Below are 17,541 nucleotides of genomic sequence, written 5' to 3'. Positions count from 1 at the left end.
GCCATGAAGGGGTGTTTAGGAAATTGCAATTCTACCTAACTCTGATTCAAGTTTAAAAGAATATGCACACTAGGTTTACCTCCATTAACAATGACCTTTAGTTTACTTTAGTTTACTGATTTGCTAGACTGAACCCAGAAGTTGGTCTTTTCCTATGGAATTTAGTCGTTTTTCAGCAATCCTAAGTGTGGTTTTTCCTGCTGTCTTGACAAGAGCGAGCACGAGAGGTGTTGATCTGCAAGCTTTTGGGACTTTTTTTTTTCATTTTTATTTCCTTCCCGCCACATCTGTATTAAAGTGCCGTCAGTCTAAACCGACAGTTGTGTTACTATAATGAGCTCTCCTGAACTCCGAACAGCTGGTGCCAATTGAAAAGTTGATCAAAAGATTGTCTCTGGGCAGAATTGCCGCAAACAAACACAGGTGGTGCTGATTTATCTGGATTTCTTCTTTACTGCTCCAACATTGCATGTACAACTTAATGTCCTCCAATGACTTATTTTAAACCTGCAAGTACCTTGTTACACATTTTGTCGAGTTTGAAGCAGTATCTTTTTCCATTTTTAGTCCATTGTCCAAAAAAAATCGTTGGTCTTTACAAGACTTGTTGGAGGTGGTCATCACATGCCACCGTATGGTGTGAAGGTTAATTATCACTTAGCAATCTAGGTATTGTCTTGACCTTAATGTATGGAGATGTGGACTGCTTTTTTAATTGAGGCATTACAAATAGTACTGAGCACTGCAATCAAATAGTGAGGTTAGTGAGGTTAGTGAAGCTGGAGCCATGGAGCTGGGATTTACCATTCAAAGTGGTTAAATACACAAAAACTGATTATAAGTCCCTTGCTAACTTGCTCTGTTTGCAGAGTGCAAAACTCAGCTGTGCTGTTAATTTAACATAATTACCATTGCAAAGCTCCTTCTTGAGGCTTTTTTACTGTGTAGTTGATGTTCTAACTATAAAAGTGAAAAAAAATAAATATCATGAACTTCCATGTCCCTAATTATGTTTCAGGCCAATCTGCATCCAAAAATCTGCACTGAAAATTCTCCATTTTGGCATCTGTGGCAAATTGCACTACAGCAGCTGAGGCAATCCACAACATCCTAAAACAATTGGCAACATTTGAAATCAAACAACCCATGACACTCTGAAAAATATTGTCAACTTGCCCTATCGCCCTATGTTAATTAATTAGTCAAAATATTCCAAAGTCTGAAAAGGTGCAGTGGAGATTTACCAGGATGTTGCCTGGAATGGAGGGAAGGTCTTACGAGGAAAGGTTGAGAGAGCTAGGGCTTTTCTGTTTAGAACGACTAAGGATGAGAGGTGACTTGATAGAGGTATACAAAATGATCAGAGGTATAGATAGAGTGGACAGCCAGAGACTTTTTTCCTAGGGTGGAGGTAGCTATTACGAGGGGGCATAGTTTTTAAGTGAGTGGAGGTAGATATCGGGGAGATGTCAGAGGTAGGTTCTTTACTCAGAGAGTGGTCGGGGCGTGGAATATATTGCCGGAGAGGGTAGTGGAGTCGGCTTCATTAGGGGCATTTAAGCGGCTATTAGATAGGCATATGGATGATAGTATAAGGTGGGGGTGGAGGTTAGATAGACCTTAGGATTAGGGTAAAAGCTCGGCACAACATCGTGGGCCAAAGGGCTGGTACTGTGCTGTACTGTTCTATGTTCTATGAATCTTTATCAAAAACTAATCATTTATTCCTTGGGCTGTAAGCTGTTTACCAGGATTTGTTGAAATATATTATATTCTTTATAGACAAACAGACTAATGGATGAAAATGTTGTCTCTACCTACCTTTCATGGTGGAGGTAACAAAGTTTGTTCTTGGAGCCAAATATTTTTGTTTATAAATATCTAATAAAACTCCATATTTTGTCCATAAAACAGATACTCGATGCCTAAAGAGGAGAAAGTGATTGATTCAGAGACTGGGCGGGTGCGACGCAGGGCTGTCTTTGAAGAAGAAGAAATGGCTGAAAGTGAGGAAGAAGAGTCCGATACTGAAAGTGAGACAGAGATTGGCAATCAAGACCAAATTGATTGTGAAAGAGAAATTGATCCCCGACCCGTTAAAGTTTTGAAGCTGGAGGAGAAAGAGACAGAAGCTGCTGTTGAAAGACCTGTGTTTGCAGACGCTGATGATTTTGCAATAGATTCAGAGGCAGAGGTGACTGATAAAGATGATGATGATTATGACGATGAGGAAGAGGATTTGGCTTGTGAGTCTGAAGAAGCTTTTATGCATTCTAGTGATAAAATATTGGAGGCATCAGCGATGAAAAATGATTTGGAAAGAACTTTGAACAGCAAGCAGAAAGTTGAGAGGCAAAGCTTAAACTTGGTGAACAGTGCTTCTGATGAAAGTGAAAATGATTTGGACTGCACAGAGGAACAGACAGAAGAAGGATCTGAGATAATGGAAAACAAGATGCTGAGCCGAGATTGCAGTGACAGTGAAGAACGTAATGAAGATTATGAAGAAAAGATCGGGTCAAATGCAGAAACCATAGGTATGTCAAATTATTTCTGGACCTGCTTGGACAAGATATTGCTTTGGACCTTACCTACTGCATTCCATTTTAATAATAAAAGCAAGCAAGATATGCTTCTTTAACGCTATTTTCCACACGCTCATCATCCCTGCCTTGTGAGCTGACCTGTGCCGCATCCCAATACACCGAATTCAAAATCTTTGTGTTTAGATCATCCTGTCGCTTCAAACATTTACGTCTTCAGTCCTCATTACCTCAGTCATTGAACCTTTGATACAGTCTTTGTCTCCTTCACCCTGTCATTGCTAACAAAGCATACAGCCCCTAATCTTTCCCTAAATTCCTTTATTTCTTTATTACTCTATCTAAAAACCTTCCTGAGTCTCATTCCCTCTTAATTCCCTCATCTTTGATTTCCCTTCCGTGACTATGAATCTAGGATAATATGTTGCCTTCCTGGTGCCAGGCCAGATGATGTCTCAGAAGGTTGAAGCATATTGTCAAAGGATAGAAAGGCCGACGAGAATGGTTCTGAATCAAAAAAGAGCAAGTTAATTAGAAAAGACAGGTAAGAGCAAGTCAGAGAATGAGGTAACTCTGAAGAATTAAATCTGTATTTATTTCAATGCAAGGGATCTTCCAGGTAAGGCTGGTGAACTCAGGGCATGTATGGGAACATGAGACTAGGACACCATAGGTATTACAGAAACTTGGCTGAGGGAAAGATAGGCCCGGCAGCTCGATGATCTGGGTTTTAGATGCTATAGGAAGAATAGAAAGAGAGGCAAGAAAGAAAGGGGAGTGGCGTTTTTGATTGGAGAAAGGCAAAGTTTAACAGTATGAGACAGGAATTTTGAAAAGTTGATTGGTGTAGACTGTTGACAGGTGAAGGGACAACTGACAAGTGGGAGGCTTTCAAAAGTGTGATAACAAAGAGTCCAGAGGCATTATGTCCCTGTTAGAGTGAAGGGTAAGACTGGTAAGAGTAGGGAACAATGGATGAATAAAAATATTGAGGTTCTGATCAAGAATAAGAGTCATACATTAGACAACTGGGGTCAAATAAATCTTTTGAAGTGTATAAAATGTGTAGGGGCAGTCGGGGAATTAAGAGGAAAATCAGGAGGACAATAAGGGGCTGTGAGGATATGACATCACCTTAGCAGATAAGGCTAAGGTTAATCCAGAGAGATTCCACAAGTACATTAATAGCAAAAGAGCGAGTGTGGAGAGAATAGGGCCCCGAAAGGTCGTAGGGGTCGTCTATGTATTGAACTTCAGGAGATGGAATAAATGAATATTTCCTGTCAGTTTTTACTGTGGAGAATGAAACGGAAGCTAGAGAACTCGGCTGGGGGAGAATAAATAAATATTGATGTTTTGAAAACAATTCACGTTACTGCTGGAGGTCTTAGAAAACATGAGGCTGATAAATCTCTGGGACCTGACCAAGCTCCCCCATTATGGAAAGTTAGGGAAGAAATTGCAGGACGCCTAGCAGAAATATTTGTATCATCTGCAGCCATGGGTGAGGTGCCGGAGGACTGGAGGGTGGCTAATATTGTGCCTTTATTTCGGAACAGCGGTAAGGAGAAGCCTGGAAGCTGTAGACGTGAGTCTGATGTCGTTGGTGGTAAGTTGTTGGAGGTGATTCTGAAAGATAGGATTTATATGCATTTGGAGAGGCAAGGACTGATTAAGGATAGTCAGTATGGCTTTGTGAGAGGGAAATTGTCTCTCACAAACTTGATTGAGTTTTTTTAAGGGAAGTAATCGAAAAGATTGATGAGCACAGAGTGCTATATGTTGTTTACTTGGACTTTACTAAAGCCTTTGACAAGGTTCCATGCAGCAGACTAATTAGTAAATTTAGATCACATGGGATTCAGGGAGAGCTTGTTAATTGGATGCAAAATTGGTTTGACATTCGGAGACACGGTGGTCATGGTGGAGTTTTTTTTTTGGACTGGGGGCCTGTGACCTGCAGTGTTCCCAGGGGATATATATTTGAAAGTGATGAATTTAGAGAGCCATAGAGATAGGTTTGGAAAATGAGATTAGCTGGGTAACTCTTTTGGGAGCCGGTACAGATTTGGTGGGTCAAATAGTTTCCTTCTGTACTTTAAAATCCTCTGATGCTAAGATGATGCAGGTAAAATACGATATTTGTTCGATAACTCAACACCTTTTCCCTCTCCGTTTGGATTTCTTTGGAGTGGGTTGCTGTGTGATCAGGAATCCCTATGGTGAAACTTGCAGTTAAGTAGAACAGTCAAGAAGCTGATAAAGATGCACTTGATTTGTGGAGTGGAGTAGGGAATCTTCCCTCACTCTGCGCACTGGCTGTTTGCCTTGTTTGCTAAGTGGAAGATAAATACAGCAGGTGGCCAACAGAAAGTCAGTAAGAGTAATTCAGTATCATTTCAGCGTGATAATGAGAAGAAGAGGTATTCAGTATACCAGTTGTAGTACAAAACAGGAAGCACATACTTTGGATAGTTTGCATCTTTAATTGGTGTGGGTGCTTAGAGAGTTAAGTGCTGCTTTGACCTTTTAGGACACTGCTATCATTCAGAAATATGGGTTCCACCGATTCATTGTGCTGGTGGTGGTCATTTCTGCTGTCTCCTGGAAAGAGCTTCTACCTCTCTGCTTCCAGTGTGACGTGAAGTGCTGCGTCTTTGAATGTGGGGCTCATCGTCTGGTCAGGCCAGATGCTGAGCATCCATCTATCTTCTTATTTTTGCTTCTGCAAATATGATACCTACAATGTATATTATGCCATTATATGGCTTGTCTACCTAGAGTGCCTGATTTTGGTTTACAATTGCAGAGGCTCCTCCTCAATTGGCTGCCACAACAAAGCTTGCTCAAGGCCCATTATTGTATTAGCAATGCCTTGATCCTAAAATTCTTGCTCTTGTTTTCAAATAAATGCATGACTGATGCCTCCTATCTCTGAAACCTCCTCCAGCCTACAACCTTCCTTGTGTTCTTCCAATGCTGGATTAATCACTCCCCGATGGCTGGCTATGGCTTCAGTTCCCACCCTAATCCTCTTTGCCTCACTTTTTATTTCTTTTAAAACCTACCTCGTTGACTAAGTTTTTGGTCATCTGCTCTAATGTCTTCTACTGTGTCTCAAGGTTATAGAATCAAAGAATCCCTGCAGTGTGGAAAGAGACCATTCAGCCCATCAAGTCTACACTCACCCTCCAAAAAACATTCCATCCAGACCCAGCACCCTGAAACCCTGCATTTACCAGGGCTAATCCATCTAGCTTGCACATCTTTGGACTATGGGATGAAACTGGAGCACCTGGAGGACACCCACATAGTCTCTGAGAATGTGCAAACTCCACACACTTAGTCACCCAAGACTGGAATCAAACCCAGGTCCTTGGTGCTGAGGCAGCAGTACTAACCACTGAGCCACAGTACTGCCTGTCATTTTTTTGTTTTGCTGAAGCGGCTGTGGGTCCAGTATTATTTTAAAGATTTTACAGAAACGCATTGTTTTGCTCCTTGATGTCACTGAAGAATAGTATGTGAATTAATGCTACTGCGACAACTCTATATTTCTGTTCTTTCCTTTTCCTCTAGCCCACTCTATACAACATGCTTAGTCATTGTTGCTCCCTGAATCCTTCTATCAACTTGAAACGTTTTCTGCTTATATTTCTGCTTTCCATCGTCTGTAATATTTTTCTTTTCTATTAATACATTTGTTTGCTTATTTCTGAAGGATCATTAAAGTGGAAAGAAGGACTAGCTCAGCGAGCAGCTGATGTCTTCTTAAAGCAACAATCAGCTCTGAACCTTCAAAAACTGGTCTATGGAGCAGGTATGGAAGCAGAGTGACCAACTTGTCAGAACAATTAAAACACATCGTAAACAAGGGGAAGTAGTAACATTGAAAAATTGTCTCACTGGTAGGAAGCAAAGAATAATGCTTGGGTGCTTGTATATTAGGAAAGCTGTTTCCATTGGAATTCCCCAGGGCTTATTATTGACTTCTTTGCTTTGTGAGGAAGAAAACTTCAGAATTTTAATTGACTGGTCAGGTGGGCAGAAAAGAGGCAAATGGAATTTAGTGTAGAGAAATGTGAGGCCATGCATATCAGCAGGGCTACACATAAAGAGAATAGGATGGTAGGACTCTGGAAGTGTCAGGGAACAGAGAGAGACCTTAGAGTGCATCTCCACATTCATAGAAGGCAGTAGGGCAGGTATGGAGGGTGGGATATAGGAATATTTTGCTTTAACTCCAATGCATAAAACCTAAAAACAGGCTATGTGAGAACTATAGCAAACAGAGATTAGGACTGATCTGGAGTAGCACTATGTACAGTATGGTCACTGTATAACAAGAATATGATCACAGTAGAGAGGGTACTAGTAGGGTTTAGAGTAATAAAGTCGTACAGGCCCATTGAGCCTGCGTTGACCTATCTACACTAGTCCCACTTTCCAGCAATAGGCCAATAGCCTCGAAAGTTACTACATTTCAAGTGCTCATCCATGTACTTTTTTTTAAAAAGTTTGCGAGGTTTCCCACCTTAACTATCTTCCCAGGTAAGTGCATTCCAGATTCCCACTCTCTGGGTGAAGACATTTTTCCTCAAAACCCCTCTAAATCTCCTGCATTTCATGTTAAAATATGACCTTTCATTATTGAGCCTTCACTGAAGAGGAATAACTACTTCCTAACCACACTGCTCATATCCCTCATAATCTTATGCACCTCGAGGTGTATATCAGCCTTTTCCTTGGGTGAGAGAATTTTAACCATGAGGGTTTGTTTTGTTGGAACAGAGGATGCAGAGGGGATATTTAATTGAGGTGTATAAAATTGAGATATCAAACAGTGGATAGTAAGCCCAATTTGACCTTTACTACAGAAAATAACTAGGAGATAGAGATTTGAAGTCATGATAGGAACCTTAGATGGAAATTAAGAAATTCTTTTATCAAGAGGGAACTTGCTACCCGAAATGGTAGTGTAGGCAGATCTTCTGGTTGCATTTAACTCGTATTTATCACTTGGAATTGTATCAGTAATCTACAAGACTTGAGATCAAGAGCTCGAAAGTGAGATTAGGTTGAATAGTCTTTGGTCAGCATGGATATGATGAGTGTAATGGCCACCTATGTACAGTAAATCTGTGATTCTATACAGTGTGGAGTAGGGGTATTCTGTCCATCAAATCTCTGCTGACTCTTCTGAAGAAAAACTGGTTGGTACTTTGTTCTCTTTCCTGAAATTTTCACCCAAATATTTGAAAAACTCATTAACATGTTCAGAGATGTTATTACACACGTCTGGAGCAGGTGGGACACTATCATTACATTATAAGAGCTCTACCCCAAGTTTTTGTTTGGTGGCTGTCTTTAAGGCCAATGCTGCCATTAGGTGCAGGACTATGCAAGCATGTACAGAACAAGAGCGTTTTGCTAAAAAGCAAAGTTAGAATCTGCCAGCCAGGGACCTTCTCTGTGAACTGATTGTGTCTCCATTCAAACCAGGAATATATAATCCACACATTGAAAAATTCATTGAATTGTCCCATGATCAATGCAGTCTCATACCCAGTTACTGGACACCTTGACCAGTAATATTCAGTCCAAAGTTTAGGGCGTGCACTAAGTTCAAAACCAGAGCTGGAATTGCAATGTTAAAGTAGGGAAGATTGCAGACCTTTGTAATTTACTGTCCATAACCCAACTAGAGTGTTGAAGTGATGGATTGAGTGTGAAGCAAGCAGACTGCATTGTCCTGGGTGATGCTGAGTTTATTTAGTGTTATTGGAGTAGTACCCTTGCGGGCAAGTGGAGAATATTCTGTCATGCCCCTGACCTGTGCCATGTTGATGAACAGACTATGGGGAGAAGGGTGGTGTGTTATTTGTTGCATTATTTAAATGGCAGCGTACATGTTTCTGGTTAATGGTCATTCCCAGGATGTTGTTAGATTCTTACAGTAGTACAGCACAGAAACGGACCCTTTGGTCCAATTTTTCCATGCTGACCAGATATCCTAAATTAATCTAGTCCCACTTGCCAGCAATTGGCCCATATCCTCTAAACCATTCCTATTCATATACCCATCCAGATGCCTTTTGAAATGTAATTGTATCTGTCTCTACCATTTCCTCTGGCAGCTCATTCCATACATGCACCACCCTCTGCATGAAAAAGTTGCCCTTTAGATCCCTTTTAAATCTTTCCCCTCTCACATTAAACATATCCCTTCTAGTTTTGTACTCCCCTACCCTGGGGAAAAGACCCTATCCACGCCCTTCATGGTTTTATAAACTTCGGTAAGGTCACCCCTCAGCCTCCGATGCTCCAGGGCAAATAGTCCAGCCTATTCAGCCTCTTCTTATAGATCAAACACTCCAACCATGGCAACATCTTTGTAAATCTTTTCTGAACCCTTTCAAGTTTCACAACATCCTTCCTATTAGCAGGGAGACCAGAATTGAACACACTATTCCAAAAGTGACCTAACCAATGTCCTGCAGCTGCACTATGACCTTCCAAGTCATACTCAAAGCACTGACCAATAAAGGCAAGTGCACCAAACACCACCTTCGCTATCCAGTCTGCCTGTGACTCCACTGTCAAGGAAGTATGAACCTGCACTCCAAGGTCTCCCCAGAACCTTACCATTAAGTGTATACATCCTACCCTAATTTTCCTTTCCAAAATGTAGCAGTGGGGGATTAAGTAATGGTAATGCCATCGGTTGTCAAGGGGCACTGCTTAGATTCTCTCTTTGGAGATGGCAATGGTCTGGGACTTTGTACTTGCCCCTTATCAGACCAAGCCTGGATGTGGTTCAGATTTGCTGCATATGGATATGGATTGCCTTCGTATCTGAGGAATCATAAATGGTGCTGAGTATTGTTCATTTGTCAGCAAACGTTACCATTTCTGACCTTGACTCCTTAAGAAGAAGATAATGGAGAGGATGTTATTGATGAAACAGCTATAGCTGGTTTGGCCAAGGACATGACCCTGAGGAACTCCTGCAAAGATATCCAGGAGCTGAGATGACTAACTGCCAACAACCACAGTAATCTTCCTATGTGTCAGGTATGACTCCATCCAGTGGAGAGTTTGCCCCTTGATATCCATTGATTCCAGTTTTACTTGGACTCCTTGATGCCTCATTCAAATACAGCCTTAATGTCAAGGGCTGACTGTATTGCCTCACTTCTGGAATTCAGCTCTTTACTCCGTGTTTGAACCAAGGCTGTAATCCGGTCAGGAACAGTGTGGCCTTGGTGGAACCCAAACTGGGCATCATTGAGCAGGTTATTCCTTTGCAAGTGCGGTTTGACAGCACTGTCAATGACCTTTTCCATTACTTAACTGATGTCAAGAAGAAACAATGGGGAAGTGATTAATGGCCAGATTGTATGATTAATGGCCAGATTGTATTTGTCCTGTTTTTGTGTAAAGGACCTATTGGGCAGTTTTCCATGTTGTCAGATGGATGCTACTGTGGTAGCTGTATTGGAACAGTTGGGGGCACAAGTTCTGGAGAACAGTTCTTCTGCCAGGATGCTATATCTACTAAACTTCACTGTCTTGAAGTATGAAGTGAAGTGAATTGATGGAAGACTGGTATCTGTGATCTTGTGGAACTCCAGAAAAAGCCAAGATCGATCATCCACTCGGCCCTTCTGGCTGAAGATTGGCGCAAATTCTTCATACTTGTCTTTTGCACTGTTGCGTTTGGCTCCTCATCATAGAGGATGGGTATAGTTGTCCTTTACCTTCCTCCATGGTTGGATGTGGCAGGACTGCAGAGCTTCAATCTGGACAGTTGGATGATCTATTGCATGCTACGTCCACTGCTTGGCATGCAAGTATTCCCATGTTTTAGCTTCTCCAAATTGACATCTCATTTTTAATGTGCTTATTGTGGCTTATACATCCTCCTGCACTTTTGTTTGAACTACGGTTCATTTCTCAGCTTGAGGGTCATGGTAGAGTGGGGGGGATGAGATGAGTCATGAGATTGCAGATTTTAGTTGAGAATAGTTCTGATGGCCTAAGTCACCTCCTTGCCTCCCCAAATTGGACAGCAATGACCTAGTGGTATTATCGCTGGACTGTTAATCCAGAGACCCAGGTAATGTCCCGTGGACCTGGGTTCAAATCCTGCCATGGCAGATGGTGGAATTTGAATTCAATTAAAATCTGAAATTAAGAGCCTAATTATGACCATGAATCAATTGCCGATTGTCAGAAAAACCTATCTAGTTCACTAATGTCCTTTAGGGAAGGAAACTGCCATCCTTGCCTGGCCTACAAGTGACCCCAGACCCACAGCAATGTGGTTGACTCTTATCTGCCCTCTGGGCAATTAAGGGATGGGAAATAAGTGCTGACCTAGCTAGCGATGCCGTCATCCCCTGAATGAATAAAAAAAATCTTGTGCTGCTAGATTCACAAAAGTTAATCTCATTTAACTTTGTGGTCAAGCCACAAAACAAAGTGGAAGGTTTTTTTTTAAAAAATGCTGATGGCACTTTGTCTCCACAAGGACAATTCAGTCGTTACTCTTATCAATATTATGGGCAGGTGCATCTGTAGATTGGTGAAGATAATGCCAAGGAAGGTTTTTCTCTCTCTTCTCTCCCTTACTACCTGTTGCAGACCCAGTCTGGCAGCCATGTCGTTTAGGATTCAGTCAGTACTGATGCTGATATTTTGCTGTTGGTGGTGGACGTTGAAATCTTTAAGTTTCGCAATTATAAAGCAGTCTGTCCCTGTACACACTTGAAATAAATGATCGTGACCTGATTTCCTGAGTCCTCATCAATGTTAGCAGACATCGACTCAAAATCAAGTTCGCTTTTTTCAATTCCAGATTTCACCATCTGCCATGTTTGGCTTTGAATCCATATTTTTAGAGCATAAGTCTAACTTCTAGATTAATTATCCAGTGTTATTACCACTATGCCGCACCCAAATCTCATCATAAGGTAGGCATGATAGAAGGGAGTTAGTGGGCCAGAAAGGTTTTGCAACAAAATGGTACTATCACCATCATTAGACTTGATATCAATTGCAGATTTTTTATTATTTAAATAATTCAGATTTGTTTGCTTCCCCCTTGTGGGAGAGCCTACGAACAGAGGGCATAATATCAAGGTAAGAGGTTGCCTGTTTAAGACAGTGATAAGGAGGAATTTCTTGTGAGAAGTAAATCTGTGGAATTCTTTACTGCAGAGGTCTGTTGAGGCTGTGTGCAGTATGCTCAAGGGTGAGATGGACAGACAGATTTTTTTAAAGAGGTAAAGTAATCTAATATTATGATGGAAAAGCAGGAAATTGGAGTTGAGGGTTATCAGATCAGCCAAGATATTGAATGGCAGAACAAATTTGATGAGCTGAATAGTAGTCTGCCCCTACGTCTTATGGTTTTAATTTGTTCCACCAGCTGCAATGGTGGGATTTGAATCCATGTTTCCAGAATGTTAACCTGCTTCTCTGGATTACTTAAAAAAAAAAAAAAAAACAAACCAAAAGAACTGCGGATGCTGTAAAGCAACTTTGTTGTTGTCTTTGGGTTACTCGTCCAGTGACATTCCCATAATGCTGCCACTTCCCTTGTTTTCTAACACCTCTCTTATTGTAATCATGTTTTACTTTTTTTTTGCAGTTTTATTTCAAAACATTGGAGAAATTGTGCTGTTTTCATTTCAAATATTAATAACCATGTAGGATTTGGCATAATTAACACCTCTATGATTCACCCTTCTGTTGCCTCTGAGTGAAGCTTCCAATTATGAGACTTTTGTGTGAAGTCTTGCCCTCTGGTGCAGTCCCGACCTCATTTCACACAGACCATGAACTGTTGGGAATGCATTTCAGCCAGGTGAAGACAGACTCAGTCTGAGTTTTCAGAAAGAAATGGATCAGTCCTTCAAGTGAGAAAATTAACAAGCCCTGGAAATGGCAGGAGCTGGAGCTGGCTCGGTTAGCGTTGCTTAGAGTTGATGTGCACATGAACTGCCAAATATCTTCCTGTATTTCTAAGTAAAAGGTGGGTTTCAATCCTGCAACTGTTGGGATATGTTGGATGGATGGCTTGTTTCCACTGGCACTTAGAAGAGTGAAAGGTGATTTAATTGAAGTTTATAAGATTCTAAGTGGTCTTTACAAAGTCAGTGTGGAAAGGTGTTTCCTCCTGTGGGTCAGTCGAGAACTAGGGGTATTCTTAAAATTAGGGGCCGCCCTTTCAGGACTGATGAAGTTTTATTTTTGGTCTGAGGGTTAAACAATTTTGGAACTTTGCTTCAGAAGGCACTGGTGGTGGGGTCATGCAGTATTTTTAAGACAGGTAGACTCTTGTTAGGCAGGGAAATCAAGGGTAATCAGGAATATATGGTATTTGGAATGGAAACACATCGACCACAATCCTATTGAATGGTGAAGCAGTCTCAAAGGGCCTCATTCATCTGTTCATATACAAGATATCAAGGTTTCTGTGTAACCACAGTGAATAAATGAGTTGGGAAACATAATTGCTATGATCTGAATGAGTACCAGGATAGACTTCAGTGGGTAAGCAGATTTCTCCTGGCTCTCTGTATCATTAATTTGCTACACAACATGTCTATCACTGCCATGTTAAAGTATTGATGGGCTGTGAACATGTTGGAAGAAATGAAACAACTTTTCCTATCTTCATTTCAGTTAGTGAAAATGAGGAGGAGGATGAGGAAGGCGATGATACATTGGGAGGAATCTTCCATGTAAACCGGCCTAACACAGAATCCAAAAGGAAGGACAGTAGTCTGGATTCCTCCGTATTTCATGTGAAAAATCCTCATAACTGGGACCTGGAAGAGGTAAGACTGTGAGCAAAAGACGATTAATTGTACAAATAAAAGCAAAATACTTCAGATGCTGGAATTCTGACATTAAAGCAAAAGGCTAGAAATACTCAGCCAGGGAAGCCACAGAGAAACCAAGTTCCCATTTCAAGTTGAATGTGACTGTTTCATTCTGAAGAGGAGTTCAGTGAGACTGATATTATTGACTCTGTTTCTCTACAGATGCTGCCAAACCTGCTGATAATAAATGTTAAATATATTTTAACTCAAGTTAACATTGAATTTTGAATTCACACAATGCACTCCTGAAGTGTAGCCATTTTTCTCATTAGTTTAAACATCTTAATCCCATCTCCTTTATGATAAACTCAGCAAACAAGGCTATCACATCTTGTCGCCCCCCTGACCCCGGATTGTGTTGGCGTCAGACAGGATTTCTTTGGGGCCAGTGTAACCTATCTAAGGGTCTGAGCCTAATACTGAGCATAGCATTCTTGCTGAACTTGACCAGTGCACTCTTTCAGAGTATAGTCTTTTTATATTTTAAACTTCCTTTCTTGGAACCCCTGTCTACTCTGATCACAATTTGATCAATGATTTGCTGCTGTCTTGTGCACTTAACTTTTGAATCCCTTTATTTGTCTATTCCCCTCTCCAACTTTTAGTAACCCAGAATGACTCCATTTTTAGAATATGCTGTCATTTAGTATTTCTTCTAACTGTACTGTGTTGAAGTTACAGTTAACCTTTGTTTATTCTCACTTGTCCTGTGTCTTTCAATTGTTGCACTCATTCGTTATCCACTAATTTACCATTTGCATTCGTATTTGGAATTTCAAAAGCCCACCTCCGCTTGTTTGTTAGATAAATGTACACATACTAATCTGTACAGATTGTGAGATCCTTGCTTTGATTCCTAGGCTGCTCTTGTTTGCATGTTAGGAATGATGATTTGCTGCTCTACCATCCGATGTAGATACGACCTGAGAATGGGGCAGGTTTAATTGGCATACTGACGTTTGCTCACATTGAGCACTGAGACCTTAAGTAGATTATGCATGATCTTTCAAACAGGTCCCAGTGAAATTGTAAGATTTTGGGAAGCACTTTAACTTGTAATTGTCATTTATCCTAGGACTATTAGACTGGGATTTGAAGAATCAATCTAAAGTTTACTAGTCCTGATTTGTTTCAAGATCCATTTCATTCTATCCGCTCCTCCCACCGCACTGACCAACCCCCACCCCCACCCCCACCCCCACCCCCTACCTACACTCACCTTTACTACCTTCTATCCCCGCCTCCTTGATCTGTCCGTCTTCTCTCACACCTATCTGCTCCACTATCCGCCTTCTATCACTGCCGTCCCCTATTTCAGAGCCCCCTTCCCCTCCCCCATTTCTGAAGAAGGGTTCAGACCGGAAATGTCAACTGTCCTGCTCCTCTGATGCTGTCTGGCCTGCTGTGTTCCTCCAGCTCCACACCCCATTTCAGGTTCAAATGTTTTCAAAACTATTACAAAATTCATTCATAGTTGGTAGCGCAAAACTTAAACATTGCTAAAAAGAAGCAAGATTTTGAAGCTATTTGTCTTGCACTCATCAGATCTTGGATGCAAAAGACATACTTGGAAAAAGTATTTTATGCAGCATGAGAAGAGTTTGTTAATTGTTTGGGTCGTCATTGGCACGGAGACGCAGCAAGAGCAGTTAACGAAAAGTCTTAATTCTCAGATCAGGCAGGTAGATTCTGATTGATCAGGATGTTGCCATGGGGATGCAGCAGAGTTTAGCTGACCCTATTGCACCTTTTTGGAAAAATTGGTAAAATGTATAAACATTTTACTTGCACAAAACTAGATCCTGTTTGTTTCTCATGGTAGCTTCTGCATGATCAAATGCACCACATTGCAAGCGTGGCTGATCATCTTGAATTAATTTATGATGTAACTATTAGTACAGTTGAATTAGTACAGTATTTAAAAAAAAATGTTACTAATAGCAGGATCACCTTGAATTGTAAAAATCCACTTCAAAAGCATTCTGTCATATGTCAGCCTAAGTTTATATATTAGCTTGAGTCCTCTTGTGAAAGAAGGATTCCAGGGAGGGGATAAGTCAACCATGGTTAATTGGGAAATTTGATGCTTCCTTAAAGCCTTTACAATGTGGCAAAGATTAGAGGTAATCCAGAGGATTTGGAAAGTTTTTTTAAAAAATCAACCCAAGACGACCAAAAAGAAAGAGGGAGAAAATAAACTTTGAGAGTAAATTTGCAAATATTACAAGACAGACAGCAACAGCCTCTTTTAAATATATAAAAAGGAGGCAGGCCAAAATGAATGTATGTCACTTAGAGATCAAGGCTAGAGAATTAATAATAGAGAACCAGAAAATGGCAGAGGAATTAAATTTGTATCAGTTGGAAATGGCAGAGGAATTGAATTTACACTTGAGACTTTGCATCAGTCTTCACAGTACAAGACAACATTAGCATACCAAAATTACTAAATAATCGAGGGGCAAAGTTGGGAGAGGATATAAATAATTATCATTAGAGGAAAAAGTACTAGGGAAACTAAAATGACTAAAAGCTATAAGTGCCTTGGACATGATGGAATGCATCTGTGGTTATCAAATGAGGTAGCTAAAGAGGTAGTGAATGCACTGGTAATAATCTTCCATGAATCCTTAAATTCTGGAAAAGTGCCAGATGATTGTAAAATTGCCATTGTAACATCTTCATTCAAAAGGAGAAGGAAACAAAAACACAGTTAACTAAGACCAGTTAGGTTAATGTCTATTATTGGGAAAATGTCAGAATATTACAAAGAATACGATAGAGTATTTAGAAAGACATAATTTATCAAGCAAAGTTGGCCTGTCTTCATGCAGTGGATGTAATATATTTGGATTTCCAGAAGGCATTTGATGAAGTATTATATGTTAGGCTGTTTAGTAAGATAAGACCACATAGTGTTTGAGGTCGTGTATGACTATAGATAGAGGATTGACTAATAGAAGACAGTTGTGATAGGAGACATTTTCGGGATGTAGCTTGTAACTGTTGGAGTGCCATAGATATGAGTCCTGGGACCACATGTACTTACAATATACATTAATGACTTGGATGAGGGCGGTGAATATATCATCGCCAAGTTTATAGATGACACAAATATGGGGGAAGGTAAGTGGTGAGGATGATATGGCGAGTCTGCAGAGGGATGCAGACAGGCCAAGTGAATGGGCAAAACTTGACCTGTGGAATATAATGTCAGGGAATGAGTGGTCATGCGTTTTGACAGAAAGAATAGAGAGGCAGAATACTATTTAAATGGAGAAAGACCACAAAGCTGCAGCACTGAAGAATTTGGAAGTGCAAATGCATGAATTACAAAAACTTAGCATCTGTGTTCAGCAGGCAATGGGAAAGACGAATGGAATGTTGGCCTTTATTTTGAAGAAAATCAAGTATTGAAAATACAGAGGTCTTGCTTAAACTATGCAAGCCACTAACTCGATCACTGGAATATTGTGAACAGTTTTGGTCCCCTTATCTGGCATTGGAGATAGTGCAGAGAAGGTGCACTAATTGATCCCAGGATTTTGAGGAGAGCTTGAGCAGTTTGGGGCTGTTTTCAGTGGAGCTTCAAGATGAACCTATTGAAACATTCAGGATTCTTCGGCTTGACAGGGTAGTTCGAAGAGGTGGGCCTGTGCTCACCCTTTGGAAGCACTATCCAATTCGTCCCACTCTTCTTGCAGAGTCCTGAAATTATTGGTTTTTCTAAAAGAAGTTGATGCCTCAGCAGTTATTATTGAAGGGTGAAAGTTTTGTTTTGAAATGGGAGGTGTTTTTGCTGAAATGTTCATTCTGTTTGCACAGGTGATGAACAGTATCCGGGATTGTTTTGTGACTGGAAAATGGGAGTCTGAAAAGGATGCGAGCACTCTCCTTGGCGAAGATGGTATGTGGGAAATATAGTAAGACAATTGAATTCTCTTGCTGAGCAGCACTCGGAAATAGTTATCTAGGGATAGTAGGAACTGCAGATGCTGGAGAATCTGAGATAACAAGGTGTAGAGCTGGATGAACACAGCAGGCCAAGCAGCATCAGAGGAGCAGGAAAGCTGACGTTTTGGGCCTGGACCCTTCTTCAGAAAAAG

The 17,541-nt window shown here is 40.8% G+C and overlaps 1 protein-coding gene across 4 annotated transcripts in view; it reads left to right on the top strand.

Annotated features, from left to right (window-relative positions):
- The window catches only part of bms1 (BMS1 ribosome biogenesis factor), a 77,298-nt gene that overhangs the window by 33,463 nt on the left and 26,294 nt on the right, over positions 1–17,541 (top strand). For all 4 annotated transcript variants that reach the window (XM_048616356.1, XM_048616355.1, XM_048616357.1 and 1 more), the window contains exons 10-13: positions 1,915–2,537; positions 6,265–6,363; positions 13,236–13,390; positions 17,261–17,342. In XM_048616356.1, coding sequence (XP_048472313.1) covers positions 1,915–2,537; positions 6,265–6,363; positions 13,236–13,390; positions 17,261–17,342 — 959 coding nt within the window. The remainder of the gene's footprint in view (positions 1–1,914; positions 2,538–6,264; positions 6,364–13,235; positions 13,391–17,260; positions 17,343–17,541) is intronic.

The sequence above is a fragment of the Rhincodon typus genome, chromosome 34 (assembly GCF_021869965.1).
Source record: "Rhincodon typus isolate 14 chromosome 34, sRhiTyp1.1, whole genome shotgun sequence".
NCBI lineage: Eukaryota > Metazoa > Chordata > Chondrichthyes > Orectolobiformes > Rhincodontidae > Rhincodon > Rhincodon typus.
Note: the sequence above shows the minus strand (reverse complement) of the source record. Positions and strands in the feature narration are given on the sequence as shown.